Source organism: Ovis canadensis, chromosome 6, assembly GCF_042477335.2.
Source record: "Ovis canadensis isolate MfBH-ARS-UI-01 breed Bighorn chromosome 6, ARS-UI_OviCan_v2, whole genome shotgun sequence".
In the NCBI taxonomy this organism is placed as follows: domain Eukaryota; kingdom Metazoa; phylum Chordata; class Mammalia; order Artiodactyla; family Bovidae; genus Ovis; species Ovis canadensis.
Genome location: NC_091250.1, coordinates 109,671,946 through 109,692,139, shown reverse-complemented (window position 1 = coordinate 109,692,139; position 20,194 = coordinate 109,671,946). Strand labels below are relative to the sequence as shown.

General features: G+C 42.5%; 1 protein-coding gene across 2 annotated transcripts in view; it reads right to left on the bottom strand.

The window, feature by feature from the left end:
• Positions 1-20,194, bottom strand: part of FRAS1 (Fraser extracellular matrix complex subunit 1) — a 516,652-nt gene that overhangs the window by 157,727 nt on the left and 338,731 nt on the right. For both annotated transcript variants that reach the window (XM_069594438.1, XM_069594439.1), the window contains exons 23-28: positions 16,843-16,989; positions 12,194-12,334; positions 10,465-10,605; positions 8,640-8,780; positions 4,908-5,178; positions 1,324-1,408 (exon numbers count right to left, since the gene is read on the bottom strand). In XM_069594438.1, the coding sequence (XP_069450539.1) occupies positions 1,324-1,408; positions 4,908-5,178; positions 8,640-8,780; positions 10,465-10,605; positions 12,194-12,334; positions 16,843-16,989 (926 nt within the window). The remainder of the gene's footprint in view (positions 1-1,323; positions 1,409-4,907; positions 5,179-8,639; positions 8,781-10,464; positions 10,606-12,193; positions 12,335-16,842; positions 16,990-20,194) is intronic.

Sequence of the window (20,194 nt, the reverse complement as noted above, 5' to 3'; positions counted from 1 at the left end):
CACATTTCAGCTTTTCAGTTCTCCAATCCCTGGGTCTCAGAGCACATAAGTACAACTTAACAGAGATGAGCGATGAGACCAGAAGTGCCATCACACTGAACTTTATAGTATCTACCAGGATTTCCTCTGGCTTGTGTTAGCCTGACGACCACAGTGGACCCTCATTTAAGTAGATCCTTAATAAGGCTTAAGAAAGTTCCCAGGGCTTCCCTGGTAGCTCAGCTGATAAAGAATTGGTCTGCAGTGCAGGAGATCCTGGTTTGATTCCTGGGTGGGGAAGATCCCCTGGAGAAAGGATAGGCTACCCACTCCAGTGTTCTTGGGCTTCCCTGGTGGCTCAGACAGTAAAGAATCCACCTGCAATGCAGGAGACCTGGGTTTGATCCCTGTTGTTGAGAAGATCCCCTAGAAGAGGGCATAGCAACCCACTCTAGTATTCTTGCCTGAGGAATCCCATGGACAGAGGAGCCTGGAGGGTTACAGTCCATGTGGTTGCAAAGAGTTGGACAGGACTGAGCGACTAAGCATGAGGTCCTCTAACTCCTGCAAACTGAATTAAATGCAGTTCGGCCGCACGATAGGCAAAAGAGGCAAACATAGTTCCATATCCTGGAGACAGAAATATTTAGACAAAACAAACTTATCCACCTAGGGATAGGAAAGTCTTAACAGCTGGTACAGCTTCAGATCATTGTGAAGGGCTGGTATCAGATTCAGTATAGAAAAGTAAGGTATAGTTTAACAGTCAAGAACACAAATTGTGTAACCAGATTCACTGGGCACAAATCTTGGCTCTCTGTTAACTACATCACCATAGATAAGTTACTGGACCTCCCTGGGACTTAGTTTTCTGGCCTGTGAATTGGGGCTTATAATACCTTACAGGGCTAGCATGAGAATTACAGGAACAACAGAAGAAGAGCATTATATGTGTAGTAGTAATTACTGTTGTTGTTACGACCCACAAATACTAAAAAAATTACTCCAGTGACATTTCAAGAGGAAACTAAGGAACAGTCAATTCAGCTCAATCATTTTTGCTGAAACTACAGAAAATGTGAACTTGTACTTGAGAATGAGTTGTTGTTGTAGTTTAGTCACGAAGTTGTGTGCGACTCTTTTGGAACCCCAGGCTCCTCTGTGCATGTAATTTCCCGGGCAAGAATATTGGAGTGTGTTGCCATTTCCTTCTCCAGAAGATATTCCCAACCCAGAGATCGAACCTGTGTCTCCTGCATTGGCAGGCAGATTCTTTACCACTAATCAACCTGGGAAGCCCATCAGTAGGCATGTGAAATTATTAACTGTATGGCGTTTTCTTACCTGTGTTGAAAAGGCTTGTATGTTGATCAGCTGTGGCTCAGAGAAGAACTGCTGGTCACTAATTTTCAGAGAAAAGTAACCTTTCCTGAAAGAAGCCCCCAAGAAAAGAATGAGACAATATAATCATTAAATTGGTCTTTAGAAAGACAAGCGTTAAAAATATTTTCAGGTTATGTGCATATATGAATTTGGATCAAACCACTACAATAACATACTACTCATGCCATAACTAGAAAGGAGCCCATAAAGATTAACATAGTGAGATGCAGGTAAAAGCACTCTATATTCTTCTATCTCATTATAATAGTGTTTCTTTTTCTTTTTTTGGATTTTTATAAGTAGAATATATAAAAGGTTGAAAAATGAGTTATTAGGCCAAGACTGTTTAGTGATACATTGAAGGTTAATGATCAAGCTGCAGAATGGAGAGGAATCTTTCACAGTCTTTGACTAGTTCTCAGTGACTCCCTCTTCCCTGTGAATTCTCTTTCCAACCACTGCCCAATTCACGTGAGTGGACCCTGTTATCCATTTTGCAGTGTTTATATTACATGACTGTATGCCCACCCCTCCCTCTAGCCACAAGCATATTCACTGTGGCCTGGACTAGGGAAAAATGATGGATTCCAGCTTCCCCGGAAATTTGGAACTGGCCTGAGAGCCTCATTTGACTAAGGCGGAACCACAGTCTACCATGTTGCTGAGAAAGTGGAGCAAGTTGGTCTCTAGGAGAGAGGTGAATGTCGCCTTCCAGCAAAGTAACTGAGATGAGAGGAGGAACTGAGTGCTACTTCCCATTTCCCATTCTAACTCCTGGGCTTGCCCTAAAAGCGCAGTGGTCCCTGATGAGTCTGAGATCTGAGCCATACCTGCAATGTTATAACAAGTCTTAAAGTTTTGCTTAATCTAGTCCAAGTTGACTCTCATTACTTGTAATCAAAGAGTCCTAATTAATAGAATAAAATAAGACTCACTCTTTGCTGCGGTTTTTATTTCCTGTAAAAGAGTGTTGTCTCAGCAGCTTCAAAGACTACTAGCAGGAAAGGTGGGAGTTACCCACCTTCAAAGCCAAAGCAAGTTCAGAACTCACTTTGTGCTGGTAAGATGTATGATTAACATATTATGGGAGTTTTGAATTCTGGCCTACTATAGAAACTATTGTTTTAAAGGTTCTTTAAAAGGCATTCACGGAACTGACTAGTGAAACATGAAAGTATGTGGATGGATCTCAAAAGTATTATGGCAAAAGCCAGGACCAAAAGATTACATACTGTATGAGTCCATTCACGTGACATTTCAGAAAGGGCAAGACAGTAAGAATGAAAAACAGACCAGTATTTGCCAGGGACTGTGGGGAAGGGAGTGCTTATAAAAAGAAGATGGGGACAGGGTGACAAGATTGTTTCATATCTTGCTTGAGGTCTCAAGACTGCAAAACTATATATATATTTGTTAACATGCATAGAACAGTATAGTTTAAAATGAGGGATTTTATTAGGTGCAAATTATACCTCAATAAATCGGATTTTTTTAAAAAAGGAATTCTTATCTTCCCTCTCATTCTACCCTTCCTTTCATTTTTGGTTCCATTCAAATCCTATCCCTCTCCCCCCCTACTTCCAGACTTCAAGAGGATACAGGTGACGAAGCAGCTGAATGCAGAAAGAAAGGGTGGCTACCCGCAACCGCCTGGGGAAAAACGATTTTGGCGGCCCTTAGATTTTAATAACTGTGTTCAGCCTCTCTGCAATGCCAGCTAATCAGGGTCACTAGGACTATATTTCCAAGTCATCTCACACTCCACAGAGGAATTCCAGCCCAAAGGAAGCCAATCCTAAAGAATCCTAGTGGGCATGTCCATGAGGAAAACAACCATAAGCCCATGCGGCAGGTAGCCCCTTTAGCTTCTGTATCATCCAGAAACTTAGATAATTTCCTTTTTCTGTGAGTTCCTACTAATCTTGTTTCACTTTTCCTCTCATTCTTTCTTTAAAAACATTTTAGATGAGAAATCCAATGTTAAAATGAGTACTAAAGAGTAAAAAGAGTACTGAAAGAAATCTCTGTAAAATAGTTGCCACTCTTTGTCCTGTTTAAGGGTGCAAAGCTGACCCTGGAAAGAAATCAATGATAAGGGATTAAAGAGATTAAACAGATGAGAGGCTTAACTTTGGTTGTCTACGGATCTTTATATACTTCACACACTTTTCACAAGTGATTCTGAGACGTATGACTACAGGTATGGAGCTGTGCATGTCTGTCTGTGCACGTGTCATACAAACACTGAAGAACTATACTTGAAGGAAAATGAATGGAGAAGACAGAACTCAAAGGGATTCTATGGCATCAGACACCAGAGTTTTAAGCTCTGTCTCTGGAGCAATACGTTCCTATAACAATGAACTTTTGCCCCTGGAGGATGGAAGCACACCTGTTACCTGTTATCCCAAGCACGACTAAGGAGGCAGAAATCATTGAGTTTGAAGGCATGGGGTGTAGAAGCAGAGAGCCTTAGGTTGGAGCCTCGGCTCTGTACTCATAGGCTGTGAGGCCTGGACAAGATTACATATGTGCTCAAGGCCTCAGTTTTCCTATCTGTAGCTTGGGAACATAAACATACATAATTCACATCAAGTGCGCAACACAGTGGTGGGGTCATAGTGAGCAAATACTAGTTGTCCTTACATCTGTAAGATGGGTCTTTTGAGGTTACCAACATCACTGGCTCTGAACTGCAACACGGAACATGTGATCTACTTTTCTCCCCACTTGTCAGATCTTAAACATTTTTTAAAATTCTCAAATTTAGTGGTGATAGTAGAAAATATTCACTGCTTCCTTTATCACTGTTTCACGGGGTTCAACGCCCTATCTACATATACAGTCCACTTTGAAATAGGTTGTACTAATGAAGCAGAGCAGGGTAAAGGATAATCCAAGAGGCTAATCTTTGGGGTGCATTCCCTGATTTCTAGTTAGTAGATTTGCTCTGCTAATTATACGGCTCAATTTGCTCGGGTAAGTGTTAACACTCAGCTGCATTCCTGAAGCATATGTCAGCTGGGTGGAGGAAGACAGTCGGAATTGTGTTAGGCATCAGAAGAAAACTGGATCAGGCTTTCAAATTAACCACAATTAGTCTCAGAAAGTGGATAATAACAAGCTAACCGTGACTCTTCATTTCCTTCCAACTCTGAAATTCTAGGAACCATACAACGCCTTAAAAAGTATGCACCCCATCCTCCAGCCATGCCCTGCCCCTGGCAGAGAACCCTAATGCTGAAGTAGCAGCTGCATCTGGGTATAGAAGCGATTTTGTTCCTCCCGGGCCAAAAAAACTGGGTAATTATACTAGGAACTTTCCCGTCACATCAGAGAATTACCCACAATTATGTGATAAAATGAAAATGCCTCTAACAGAAGCGCTCTCTCTGAGCAATTACTGTGAAATGATGACAGGCAGCTGAAAGCGGCACTTGCAGAGTGTCGATCTCCCCCAGAAGAGGAGGGAGGGCGCTGAGGGCAGGGAGCACAGAGACCTGAGGGGAAGGGGACAGGCGGGAAACCGCAGAACCCGGGCTCACCTGGGCTTTTCTCGGCTGTGCACGAAACGCACTCTTTTCTCCTTCACATCTTTCCAACTGAAGTGGCCAGCCTTGTCGAGCTGAGCCTCTTTTCCATTCCTTGAGAGCACGAGCTGACCATTGGTGGGGGTGCTCACCACATGGAACAGTAGGTCTTCAACCCTGCCACCCTGGTCTTGAACATTCAGGAGGAAAAAATCCAGTGGCTTCATTGAACCAATGTCAAGGGTGAGGGAACCATTCACATGAAGACTAGGGGTATGTATTTTGCCTGGAAAACATACGAATCCAAAGGTCAGGCTTGGTACAGTCGCTAATTAGGTTATTATTATCATTTTTTAAAGAAATATACATGTAATGTTCATTCAGAACTACAAAGGTGGGGTTTCCCTGGTGGCTCAGTGGTAAAGAATCCGCCTGTAATGCAGGAGACATAGGAGATGTGGGTTCTTGGGTTCGATCCCTAGGTCAGGAAGATCCTCAGAAGAAAGGAATAGCTACCCATACCAGTATTTTTGCCTAGAGAATTCCATGGACAGAGGAGCCTGGCAGGCTACAGCCCATGGGGTTGCAAAGAGTCATACATGACAGAAGGGTAATGTTGATTCAGAACTGATTCATACAAAGATGAAACTCTAGACTACTGTATTCCATACACCTCCTTCTAATCCAGTGGTTCTCATTCTAGACGTGCATGAGAATAACACAGAGTGTCAGTGTTAAACTATAAAACTCCTAGAAGAATATACAGGAGAAAATCTTTGTGATCTTAAATTAGGCAATGCTTTCTTACATATGACACAAAAAGCACAAGTGACAGAAGAAAAAAATAGATACAGCAGACATCATTAATACTAAAAACATTTGTGCTTCAAAGGACATTCGCAGGAAAGTGAAAAAAGAATCCACAGAATAGGAGAAAACGTGCAAATCACATATCTGAAAAGGGATTTGTATCTCGTTTGTATCCAGGATATACATAAAGAATTCTTACAACTCAATAAATGACAAATGAATCTATTTTAAAATAGGCAGTGAACGGACATTTCTCCTAAGAAGATATATGGAAGGTCAATAAGCACGTGAAAAGGTGCTCAGCGTTATTAGTCATCAGGGAAATTTGAATTAAAATCACAAGATATCACCATCTCACACCCATTTTAGGAAGCACAACAAAGTGTTCCTGAGGGTGTAGAGAAACTAGAAATCTCATATATTGCTGGTGGAATGGAAAATGGCAAGCCACTTGGGAAGACAGTCTGGTGATTCCTCAAGCAATTAAACACAAAGCTATCACATGATCCAGAAATTCTGCTCCTAGGCATATACCCAAGAGTACTGAAAGCACAAAAAGTAAAAGTTAAAGTCCCTCAGTCATGTCTGACTCTTTTCGACCCCATGGACTATACACACAGTCCATGGAATCTCCAGGACAGAATATGGGTGGCCTTTCCCTTCTCCAGCAGATCTTCCCAACCCAGGGATTGAATCTAGGTCTCCTGCATTGCAGGTAGATTCTTTACCAACTGAGCTATCAGTGAAGCCCATTGAAAGCATATGTCCATACAAAAACTAACACCAATGTTCATAGCAGTGTTATTCACAAAAAGCAAGAGTGGAAACATCTGAAACAATCAAGCTGCTGCTGCTGCTGCTGCTGCTAAGTCGCTTCAGTCATGTCTGACTCGGTGCGACCCCATAGACGGCAGCCCACCAGGCTCCCCCGTCCTTGGGATTTCCCAGGCAAGAACACTGGAGTGGGTTGCCATTTCCTTCTCCAATGCGTGAAAGTGAAAGTGAAGTCGCTCAGCTGTGTCCGACTTTTCGAGACCCCATAGACTGCAGCCTACCAGGCTCCTCCATCTATGGGATTTTCCAGGCAAGAGTACTGGAGTGGGGTGCCATTCAAGCATCAACTGACTGAATAAACAAAATGTGGTATATGCATACAGCGGACTATTATTCAAGCATAAAAAGAAATGAGGTATTGATACATGTTCTAACACAGCGGAACCTTGAAAATACTATGCCAGGTGAAAGAAGCCAAATGTAAAAGGCCACATATTGTATGCTTCCATTTATGTGAACTGTTTAGGTTAGGCAACTCCACAGAGACAGAAAGCACTGTGCTTTCTGTGTTCAGCAGGAGCTAAGGCAATGGGTCAGTAGAGAGAGATTACTAATGGTTACTGGATTTCTTTCTAGGATGATTAAAATGACCTACAACTAGATTGTGATGATGGTTGTGTAGCATTGTGGATATACTAAAACCTCATTATATACTTTCAAGGGTAATTTCTATGGTATGTGAATTATATCTCAATAATAACAATAAAGAATCATAGAGATTTTTTAAAACAATATTGATACTTAGGCTCCACCACCAGAGATTCTAACAAGATGTTCTGGGGTGGGGCCTTGGTCATTTCATAAGCTCCACAGGTAATCCTAATTGGTTGCCACCTTGGAGAACACAGTCCTCTCTTAACACTTCTATCATATCTGACCATCAGACCCACCAAGGACGAGAGGAGAGGCAAGTGCTGGATACCATTTGCAGGAACAGCACCAGTTAACCTACAGTGAAGTAGGATTATCAGTGGCTTACATACAGTATTCGTACACACATTGCTTTAAAAATTTACGATCTCTGTCCACAGGAAACATATGACGGATGAGTTAGGATTTCTGACCTTGATGTGGAATTCATCCCATCTCCTGTGAGTTGTTTTGCCTGAGCTTTAATTGGCAGTGCTTCCTTTTACAAGTAGGACAGACAGGGCAGTTTAGGAATGCCAAGTTTCAGGGGAACTACTTCTAATGTAAGATTACTCTAATGAAAGTCGAATTCATTTGCACAAGTTGACTTGTATTACATCCCAAGTGGGGTAAGCTGACTGTCAAGTACTTAGGGCTTCAGAAGGATCCCAACAAAATAAGCCAGATATTTTTTCCCATGGGAAGACTTAATATCATAGGAGGTCAGAAATACAGTGATGAAAAATATGATTGACTGCAGGTCATAAAACATGATTCATGTTATTGATGAAGGATACTCAAAAGCCAAGAAATGTTCAGAACTCCCAATCTTCATTCACCTGTAAATATTTTGGGGTCCAAAATTAAGCCTGAATTTCAATTTTATCCTCTTTGTTGTTTAAGGTAAAATGTGCACTGATGTGTTAGATAAGACTAGTTCCATTTCTTTAACATGTTACCTAATTCTTAATGGCACACAGAGTGGCTTGAAATCCATCTACTTCCAATATGTGAACCTGATGGGGCAGGCTCCTAATTAGGCACCATTCACTAATTATTTATCATTTATCTCCAGTGTGCACAAAGAATACATCATTGCACCTGGCCATAATTAGTTCTACATGTTGATAAAAATATAATAAATTATATCTGTTAATATAAACATATATATAAAATGTTCTATAACATGGCTGTAGTTCAGGGACATAAATAAGTTTTATGTCAAGTTTCTGATCTGATAGTTGTGACTTTTAAAGTGCAAATTACTTCTTTTTCCCTTCCAAAGATCTTAGAAGTTGAATTCTCCCAATTTTTCATTGTCTCTAAATAAGTCCCTTACAGCAGCACCTAGGTTTCTCCCAGAACAGGAAGCCTGCATTTTACATCACGTGGGCCAACTGCATCAGCAAACTCAGCCTCTGCATGGAGAAATTACAGGTGATTTCACCAGGCCATTGGGGGAGAAGCACTTACCAGCACATGTCTCATTAGAAGAGTGGGCAGAGAAGCCAGGAACACAGTTGGAAAGACAAAGACCGCTCTTCAGAAAGAAGCCCTGGTCACAGAGGTGACACCAGTCTCTGCGGCTGCACTGCAAGCACCCCTTAGGGCAGGCTATCAAAGACAGGACACATCAAATCAGGCAGGACAAAGGCACAGGCGCTCAGCGAGGGCCACCAGTGACAAAGAAACAAGGAGTGAAAGCCCAGCAACATCTGACCCCTAGCTGCAGCAGAAGAGAGTTCTGACCATTTCCTATAGAATTTCATAGACAGCTGGTCTACCTCAGGAAGGCAGTGAACAGGGAGGAGCACCTTTGCTTTATACGCTATGACCTGAACATGTTGCACATAAATGGATTGTTTAAAAAGTTAACCATACTGACTTGTGAGGGAGGCAGTTTCTAGGGATTAAGAGCATAAATCCTGTTGGGGTATCATTCCTCTTTTCTACTACTTAACTTCTGTTGAATTCAGGCAACTTGTTTTAACAGCCTGTGCTGTAAGAATTTTCTCATCTTAAAAATGGAGATAGTATTGATAATAGCACCTAATGCACTGATTGTTGGTTGGATCACAGGTGTTCTACATAATGAGAAGCGACCAGAACAGTACTGGGCACACGAAAGAACTCAAATGTACCACTATCATGGCTTTTCTTACTTTTATTATTATTTTAAATATATGGGGAAAGCAAGCGTTTTAAAAAGACCATAGAGTATTTGTTTGAATCAAGTCAATTATCGTCTATAAATCAAGTGTTTACTGCTTATTGTTCTGCTTCCTCAGCTGTTAAAAAGTCTTGAATCAGAAAATCTGAGTTTAATATCTGATTTTAAGTTGTGCTGGCTAATTCTTAATTCTTAAGCCTCTTTTTTTTCTTTCCACTTGAAAAACAGGATTCATAGTGTCTGCCATATTTTACCAAGTGATTGTGAATGTTAAATGAGATAACGCAGATGAAGGAAATTTGGCAAAATGTAAAATGCCATGCCTGGGTAAAGGCATTATCATTAAATATCAATTATCCTTTAAAGTATGGGCTTCCCAGGAGGCTCAGTGGTAAAGAATCCATCTGCGAATGCCGGAGACACAGGTTTGATACCTGCGTGGGGAAGAGTCCCTGGAGAAGGAAATGGCAAGCCACTTCAGTATTCTTGTCTGGAGGACCCTATGGACAGAGGAGCCTGGTGAGCTACAGTCCACTGGGTTGCAAACAGTTAGACACGACTTAGGGACTTAACAATAACTACACGGTACCAAATTTTGATAGAAATGATGAGAACAAACTGAGGAAGCTCTTGTGAATAACTTAATGGACAAGGAGATTAAGACTTTGGGTTTAATATAAAAGTTCAACATATCTCACTAAAATGTTCCCAAAATTTCTATTCATCAAGCATATAGTGGCAATAACAAGGTCAACAGGTAATTTAGTGTACACATTGAAAACCCTGGCCCCATGTTAATAGGGCTGACCTACTCTTAATGGACACCTCACCTTAGTTCAATATAAGCTTTCTATTCCATGAAATATTGGCTTCGTTTCCATGCAGACCTTTAGGGACAACATTGATTTGTGCAAAAGAATTATTGGTCTGCACTTCCACATCCTATTTAGCCAGCCATTGGCAGGGGTGCACAAGAAGCCATCAATTACTTTAGGCCAAACTCCCTGGGTTTTCATTCTGCTCCTAATTCAGATTCTCCCTGGCTACCTGAGAATCAACACACCCGACTCCCCGACTTCCTTGATGCCCTCACTTCTTTTAAAGAACGCAGCACAGTCTCCAACTCACGTGTGCATTTGTGGTTAGCGTGATCTGCAAAGAAACCCTTCCCACATTCCTGGACACACTGGGCTTCCAAGAGGAGAAAGGGCTCTTCACAGCGGGTACACTCATGGGAACCTTGGCACTGGAGACAGTGGCTCTCGCAGCCTGAAAGACACAAGTCAAGTTGACAGGAGTGTGTGTGGCTTTCCAAGCAGCTCCTGGCCCTTGTGGTGAGGCCAGGCAACCTACTGGGCCAGGCAGCAGACGGGGAGTCAGGAAGCAAGGCTTCTGATTGTGACTGCTGTGCTGACTGACTGGGTGACTTAGCACTAGTTACTGCATCTCTCTGAGCCTCAGTATTCTCTCCTGTAAAATGGAAAGAAAAGAACACACTGCTCCACCCAGCTCTTTGGATAAAGGCCAAAGTACACAATGAAAAATACTCTGCAGACTATAAATTGACAGATATTTTCCAGCAGTCATGTATGGATGTGAGAGGTGGACCATGAACAAGGCTGAGTGCCAAAGAATTGATGCTTTCCAACTGTGTGCTGGAAAAGACTCTTGAGAGTCCCTTGTATAGCTAGGAGATCAAACCAGTCAATCCTAAAGGAAATCAACCCTGAATATTCATTGGAAGGAGTGATACTGAAGCTGAAGCTCCAATACTCTGGCCATCTGATGTGAAGAGCTGACTCAGTAGACAAGACCCTGATGCTGGGAAAGCCTGAGGGCAAGAGGAGAAGGGAGCAACAGAGGATGAGATGGTTGGATGATGGCATCACTGACTCAATGGACAGGAGTTTGAGCAAACTCCAGGAGATAGTGAAGGGCAAGGGAGCCTGGCGTGCTGTAGTTCACAGGGTTGCAAAGAGTCGGACATGACTTAGAAACTGAAGAACAGCAAGCTAGTATCATCAATACTGTCTAGTCCTTGACTCTCTGCACTGCTTCTCTGAATGTCAGTCTTTCCTGGCTGGCCTGGTCAGTTATCAGAGTATCACCCAAGGATGCTCCCAGGAAGGCTGCCTGTGCACTCTGGGTGGCATTTCAGGATGTGAAGGTTGTGTGGTGTTAAATTAAGGCTGAAGCAGGTACTGGACCAGACTAAAGTGACAGTTAGATACATATGGTATTCAGAGGCTTGTGGGAGGCAGATGGTAGAATAATCTTGTCTTTTAATGTGCTCAGATGATCAGAGCACACCGACTCCTCCATCTGGAGCACAGCACTGTTCAATTTTTAAGGAAATCCAAAACTAATGGTCAAAACATACCTGTTTGTGTGGCCATATACCCCTAAGATTCCCATGTGGACTTTGAAATTATCAAATGTTGTGTTAGAGCATGGGTTTCCTAGATGGTGCTAGTGGTAAAGAACCCCCCTGCCAATGCAGGAGACATAAGAGACACTGGTTAGATCCCTGGGTTGGGAAGACCCCCTAGAGGAGGAAATGGCAACCCTCTCCAGTATTCTATCCTGGAGAATCCTGTGGACAGAGGAGCCTGGCAAGCTACATTCCATGGGATGGCAAAGAGTTGGACATGACTTAAGCAACTTAGCACACAAGTTGGGGCCTAGGAGAAGGAAAGAGGGGACATTTTCATTATAACAAAGAAAAGCTCTTAAGAAAGAAACCAGAAATCGGATAAGAAGCCATAAAGAAAATTTTCCATGGACTCCTTCTCAGAACAGGGGCAATCAGAAGAGATGGAAGCTTGGGTGAGCACAGAGAAGGGCTGCGGACACTTACTCTTGCAGAGGTCCACGTCCCGGTAAAATGATGCTGAGCACTGCTCCACGCAGGCGCCGTCCTGGAGAACATAGCCGTCCATGCATTGGAGGCATTCTGTCCTCAGAGGCCCGCTGCATGCATTGCAACTCCAGTCACACTCTAGAAAGAAAATTCCTCCAATCAGCTTCCTTTCTGTCCACCCTCAGTCCCAGAGACTAATTTACAAGGACACCGTCGGCAGCTGCATGGGCTGAAGTGAGGACACCATGAGAGATGTCAGGTACATGAGCTCTAATGAGGCTCTGCTTGTACTAGCCTGCACGCTTCTCTGAGGTTGAGTGTTTCCTAATTATGTTAGACACGGCACATACATGGCACGTACAAGGATTGCTCCACACTTGTGTGAAGCCTGCTTGTCAGTGGGGCTGCTGAGGAGCCAGACCAACTGGATCTTATTCGATATGGATTCGAGAGTTCTGTATCCCCGAGACACAGCATCTTCATGCAAAGTCTGCTCCAGAGATTAGCCAATTTGCTTCCATAAACCTAACAGGACCTCCTCCAAATGCCAATAGGTAAAGGAAGTCAGGGGCTTTCCTCGTGGTTCTGACAGTACAGAATTTACCTTCAAAGCAGGAGAGCTGGGTTCGATCCCTGGGTCGGGAAGATCCCCTGGAGAAGGGAATGGTAACTGAACCCAGTATTCTTGCCTGAAGAATCCCATGGACAGAATAGCCTAGCAGGCTACAGTCCATGGAGTGGCAAAGAATTGGACATGATTGAGGAAATAACACTTTCACTTTCAAAGGATGTCAGAGACTCCTGGAAGGATGCATCTGCTCACTCCACTAACACCAGCTGGGTGACTTCCTCTCAGAAATCAGGCAGTGACCAACACAACACAAAGAAGCATTGATGCTGGAGTTAAAAGGGTGTGAAAGAACGGTACAGTAAGAAAGGGATTCCTGAAATAAAACAGATCTCATGTAGAGCAGACTTGATTTCTTCACATGTTCATTGACTCAAACAAACATCTGTGGGGGATACAGCCTCAAGCCAGCTTATCAGGTGGTGGGTGTAAACTGTCCTCAAGAAGCTTATGTTCAAGTAGGTCCCAGCCCAAGTCGCCCACACAATTCATCCAGGGGGATCTTTAGAAATACGGATCATCAGGTTCACTGTCAGAACTACTGAGTCAGGCCCAGGGCGTGGGATGCAAGAAAACGTGGTGCTGTGGCTATGGCTTTGGTGATTATGATCATTCTGGTTGTTGCTGCCGTTGTTTTGGGTCAGGCAATTTGGATGCTGTCGGAAAATGCAAAGTTCTAGCTCAAAAGGTCAGTCCTTCATGCATGGATGACAGGACAAGAAAGCAGAGTTAAGCACTTGGTTTTGGAATCAAGTAGATCTATATTCAAGTCACAGTGGAAGTGACGAATAGATTCAAGGGATTATATCTAATAGACAGAGTGCTTGAAGAACTATGGACCAAGGTTTGTGACACCGTACATGAGGCAGTGATCAAGACCATTCCCAAGAAAAAGAAATGCAAAAAAAGGAAAAATGGTTGTGCAAGGAGTATTGGAGTTTCAGCTTTAGCTTCAGTCCTTCCAAAGAACACCCAGGACTGATCTCCTTTAGAATGGACTGGCTGGATCTCCTTGCAGTCCAAGGGATTCTCAAGAGTCTTGTCCAACACCACAGTTCAAAGGCATCAATTCTTCAGTGCTCAGCTTTCTTCATAGTCTAACACTCACATCCATACATGACCACTGGAAAAACCATAGCGTTGACCAGACGGACCTTGGTTGGCAAAGTAATGTCTCTGCTTTTCAATATGCTATATAAGTTGGTCATAACTTTTCTTCCAAGGAGTAAGCGTCTTTTAATTTCATGGCTGCTATTACCATCTGCAGTGATTTTGGAGCCCCTCAAAATAAAGTCTGACACTGTTTCCCCATCTATTTGCCATGAAGTGATGGGACCAGATGCCATGATCTTCGTTTTCTGAATGTTGAGCTTTAAGCCAACTTTTTCAGTATCCTTTTTCACTTTCATCAAGAGGCTTTTTAGTTCCTCTTCATTTTCTGCCATAAGGGTGGTGTCATCTGCATATCTGAGGTTATTGATATTTCTCCCGGCAATTTTGATTCCAGCCTGTGCTTCTTCTAACCCAGCGTTTCCCATGATGTACTCTGTATATAAGTTAAATAAGCAGGGTGACCATATACAGCCTTGACGTACTCCTTTTCCTATTTGGAACCAGTAGACAACTTATTAAAAAGCGGAGAAATTACTTTGGCAACAAAGGTCTGTCTAGTCAAGGCTATGGTTTTTCTAGTAGTCATGTATGGATGTGAGAACTGGACTATAAAGAAAGCTGAACACAGAAGAACTGATGCTTTTGAACTGTGATGTTAGAGAAGACTCTTGAGAGCCCCTTGGACTGCAAGGAGATCCAACCAGCCCTGAGTATTCATTGGAAGGACTGATGCTGAAGCTGAAACTCCAATACTTTGGCCACCTGATGCAAAAAACTGACTCACTAGAAAAGACCCTGATATTGTGAAAGATTGAAGGCAGGAGGAGAAGGGGCAACAAAGGATGAAGTGGTTGGATGGCATCACTGACTCAATGGACATGAGTTTGGGTAAACTCCAGGAGTTGGTGATGGACAGGGAAGTCTGGCGTGCTGCAGTCATGAGTGACTGAGCTGAACTGATATTCAAGTCAAAGCTTTGTCACTTTTAATCTGCATGTCTTACATACCTTAAGCTTTTTGAGCCTGAGTTTCTTTGTCTGTTAAACATGGATAAGAAGAGCAGCTTCATAAGGTTATTTTGAAGATTGGAGAAGGAAATGGCAACCCACTTCAATATTCTTGCCTGGCAAATCCCATGAACAGAGGAACCTGGCAGGCTATGGCCCATGGGGTCTCAAAGAGTTGGACATGACTTAGCGACTGAACAACAATAACAACAAATTGTGAAGATTAAATGAAATAATGAATTGAAGGATCTCAGCATAGTGCCTGGTACATGGTGATTTAATAAATGTTTGCAGCTGAACTAGTTTCCCTGGAGAAATTATCGCCACTCAGTGTGGGCTTGTCCTATGTCCCCCTTCACTAAAAAGCTAAGGAAACCTCTCATTAGTCACCTTTCTCTCTTCTCTGAGGCAATATTTCTAAGTCCCAGAGAAGCAAGTAAATGTGCAAGATAGTACACATGCTTCTAAGAAGATTCATAAAGTTAATCTCACGCATTTATTTGACTGAGTCAGTCCTGAGGGAAAGTGACTAAAACAGAGCCTTGACGACCGCCAGCATGGTTATGATATCACTTCACAACAGGGAGGATTTGTTGGAATCTCATTTTTCACCACAGACTATCGGTTAGAAAAGAGAAACTAGAAAAGGTTTTGCAGTCTTGAGCACAGCAGACCACCAAAGTTAACAGCCAGGTAGAATTTCTTGGAATGGAAAATACACAATTTTGCAAAACCTTAAAGCATCCCAAGTTTATCTGACAGATGCTTTACCTCCTCTGAGCCCTAGCTTTTCTGGTAGAATCAGAAAGGGTAATGGGGACAGTGTGTGGAACATGGAATGGAGAAATGGAGAAGAGAAATTGAACAGGAGCAAGGAAAATCCACCCTTCAGTTCTGTTTTTCTCCCAGCTGAGTGCTGCCATTGGAAGAGCATAAGCTCTGATCATTCTAAAAACTGGAGAGCAAAGTAAAAGCTACTCGGGTTTTGACACTGCTTCCTTCAGAACACCTGGAGAACAAGGACTGCATCTTCACTCTTTGAAGTATGAGCTGAGCAAATTAGACACGACTTCCTTCCTCATTAAGCTTAGAGCCTGGCAATCTAGAGTTGTAAGTGCAAATGCCTTCAGGTCAAGGAAGGCAATGAAAATCTTCAGAAGAGGCCTGGCGTGATAGAACAGGGAATGATGGGGACTGTGGCAATCTTAGGAGATCATGCTCCCCCAGTGGAGACAACTGCTACTTGTCTCCAACCTACTGCTGCACTGAGAGATGCATACCCAGTACTGCCAGACCTTCTGACTCAAAAGAAACTGCAAATCTCAACTTTTGTATGTCAGGTCTTCTGATTTTTTAGAAGGCAAAGAGTTAAGAATTTTAAAACACTGTTATAATATATTTAGTGGGGAGAAAAACATGTCTTGGACCAAATACAACCTGAGGGTTTCTAGTTTGCCACCTCTGGTCTAGCAATTAATACTAATGTGTGCCATGATCAGTCATTTCCAACTCTGCGACCCCATGGACTCTCCAGGCAAGAAAACTGGAGTGGGCTGCCATGCCCTCCTCCAGGGGATCTTCCTGACCCAGGGATCGAACCCTCATCTCCTGGGTCTCCTGCATTGGCAGGAGGATTCTTTACCACTGAGCCACCTGGGAAGCCCTCTAGGTACTAACACCTGGCACAGTATCTAGGCCATGGTAGGTACTCAAAAATACTTGCCTCATAAATAAATTAATGAATACATGCATACATACATACATAATAACTTCTCACTATCATCAGAGAAAGTCTAAATATCTGATGACAGTATTTTCCAAATTGGAAATTTGGAATTCTCCAGTAAAGGGGTATCGCCAAGTAAAAGAGCTGTCATGCAATTCAGGAAGAGTGTTACCTTTGCACATCTTGGTGGAGAAGTCCAGATAGTATTGTGGGGCACAACTCTCATGCTGACAGTCCCCGAAGAGCAGGACCTTGCTTGGATCTCGGCAGGAGGTACAGCTGGCCTGTGAATCACAGCTTCCACAATGCATGTTGCATGCTGAGCAGATAGGAAAAGAAAATGACCAGATGATTAGAATTGCAAATACGGAAGCACTGATCAAACCTAGACAGATGCTGTGAAGGAACAGCCTCGCTCCAACCTGTTCTCTAAATACTGCTCAGAACCCTACCCTGTGATCAACAGTAACAGAAAACGTTAGTCTTATCTCCCAAAATCAAAAAGGGAAAGTTTATTTTCCAGAGAAGATAAATTATAAAGCCAAGAACAGAAATCCCACATCCAAACTGTCCCATGCCTCAGCCACAGAATTTATACTTATTCCAAGATCTCTGGAATAATAATCCAGAGCGTCACTGGAACTTTGCTTCTTAAGGAATCAAAGCTCCTACAGTTTTCGATGTAGATTTAGATTTTTGTGTGATGCCAAGATTAAAATTGGGTACTGACTTAATTTGGAGCTCAGGAAATCCCGTATTTTAAGATACAAAGGACTCTAAGGTGACCTGACTTACTGATTTCTCCAGCTCTAACTCTTAGCAGCCACTTACTTAGGCATTCATAGATGGTCCCCAAATCCTGTCACCTGTCATGCTTCCATCTCTCTCTGATTTAACAACTAGCATTTCTCCACCTGCTCAGTTGTTTACTCTAGAAACCTTAGAATCTTACTCTGGCACCTCTCTTTCTCTCGATCCTAATTCATCACTCACTGGATCTTATTTAGGTGAATTCTTCTATGTAATTCTCAGAACTTTTTGCTTTTCTCCATGTCCACACATGCCAGGACATCCAAGCCATCATCATTTCTTACTTGATCACTATCATAGCCTCCTAATTGGTTTGACTCCTTGCATTCTATTCCATGAATCCCCAAAATTGATTTTTTCTAAAATCCAGACTTATCAAGTGTCAGAGGGCACTTTAATCTATGAACGCATATCTTTCTTCAGTCTTGGAGAAATTTCAGCAATCATTTCTGCAAATATTGCTCCACCATCATTCCCTCCATTCTTCCTACCTAGAAATCATAACAAACATATTTGAATCCTCCCAATATAGTCTCCAGGTCTCTTGTCTTTACCTCTTACTCATTCTTCAGTCTCTTCCACACAAAGGCCTTCCCTGACTCTCCGGTCTGGAACAGGTCTCAGGTCTCCCAGGTACAGTTCTTACACATTTCATTCTTGCCATACATAGAAACGTTCTATTCAGTGGTTATTTGCCATCTTTATCATTTAAAGCTGTGAAATGCACAGACTAGATTTGCTTTGTTCCTTTCACAGTCCCCAGTGCCCAGCTGGTTATCTATAATTATGTCTGTGTTAAGTCATGTCCAACTCTTTATGATTCACCGACTGTAGCCTGCCAGGCTCCTCTGTCCATGGGATCCTTCAGGCAAGGATACTGGAGAGGGTTGCCATTCCCTCCTCCAGAGGACCTTCCCAATTCAGAGATTGAACCCGTGTCTCCCGCATTTCCTGCATCACAGGTGGCTTCTTTACCCACTGAGCCATTGGGAAACTGGTGTTCAATAAATACTAGCAATATAAATGATAGAAGCCAGATACTGTAATTATATATACTCAAGCACTAGCATCTCTGCCTCACTCTAAAATTTTCTCAGTATGTTTCAGATGAAAATTCTAGAGAGCGATCATGTGAATTTCACTTCTAAAGGATATCAAATGCAGTAAAATGACCTCCCACTAAAATAAAAAGAAACTCCTTTCGTTTCGCCTACAAGAAAGGCCATTGGTATAAAATATCAGTTACAATACGTAAACTGGTAATTAAAAGTCCTAGGAAAATTCTAGACTGGAATTTCAAACAGCTAGCTTAACAATAATTAGAAAAGAATAATTGCTGGAAACTTATATCAGGCTAAACTTTATCATTTTGGGAGGCAGGATTTCTACACCCATTGTATCTTAATTTTGCCAAAGGGTCTGACAAAAATCTCAAAGATACACCTGTGAATACAAAAATCAAGTGGTGTCTAGTAGTTGTAGGTGGATTTGAAGATAGTTGAAATACATACTCAAAAAGTTGTCAGTAAATCTTTGTAACTGGAAATGAATGTCTATACTAGAGTATCATGATGAAGTCAATCTCTTACTCGATTATTTTCATCAATGACTTTAACGAAAACAGAGATCATGCTAATGATATTTAAATATGCCACATACACTTATACTGAACACATACTACCTGAAAGAAAAATCAAATTTACTTTAGCCAGTTGTAGCAGTAAATTAGGATTCCCTGGTGGCTCAGTGCTAAAGAACCTACCTGCCAATCAGGAGATGTAGGTTTGATCCCTGGGTCGGGAAGATCCCGCGGAGGAGGAAATGGCAAACCCACTCCAGTATTCTTGCCCAGAGGATCCCATGGACAGAGGGGTCTGGCAGCCTACAGTCCATGGGGTCGCAAAGAGCTGGATACCACTGAGCAACTAAACATAGCAATAAGTTAAAAGCAATCAGATGAAGTTTAAATGGATATATCTTTCCTTTTCTCATTTGCCTTTCACTTCTCTTTTCTCAGCTATTTGTAAGGCCTCCTCAGTAAACCATTTTGCCTTTTTGCATTTCTTTTTCTTGGAGATGGTCTTGATCACTGCCTCCTGTCATGAACCTCCATCCATAGTTCAATGGACTCAATGGGCATGACTCAATGGACTCAATGGACATGAGTTTGAGCAAACTCTGGGAGACAGTGAAAGACAGGGTAGCCTGGTGTGCTGCAGTCCACGGGGTCGCAAAGAGTCGGACATGACTGAGCGACTGAACTGACTGACACTGTAAGGACAGTCCTGCATTTATATTTCACAACTAATTGTACAAACAGAGGAGACAGAAGGCCTATTTAAACAGCAGTATTATTAAAAAAAAAAAATCTAAGAATCTTAGTTGATTAAGAGCTTACTAAAAGTTGACATGGTACTAAAGAAATGAACACAGTCTTAAGCTGAAGAGCCTTCATGTAAACCTCAGTGTCAGCTGGACCCCCTGCTGTATGTAGAGCTGCAAAATGAAGCCTCAAGGCCAGTTTCTCCACATGGGGGTGACAGGTCAGTGCCCTGTTCTGACAGCTTAGAGTTTCCTGAAGTTTTCTTCTTCAAACTTCCATCGGCCTGCGTGTTCTCGAGTCCTTCTGTGAAGTCTCTCATTCCAGAAGCATAACTCAGCCCCTTCACTGACTGCCACAAGAAAAGGGTTCCTGCCGAGTGCTGTGAATTATT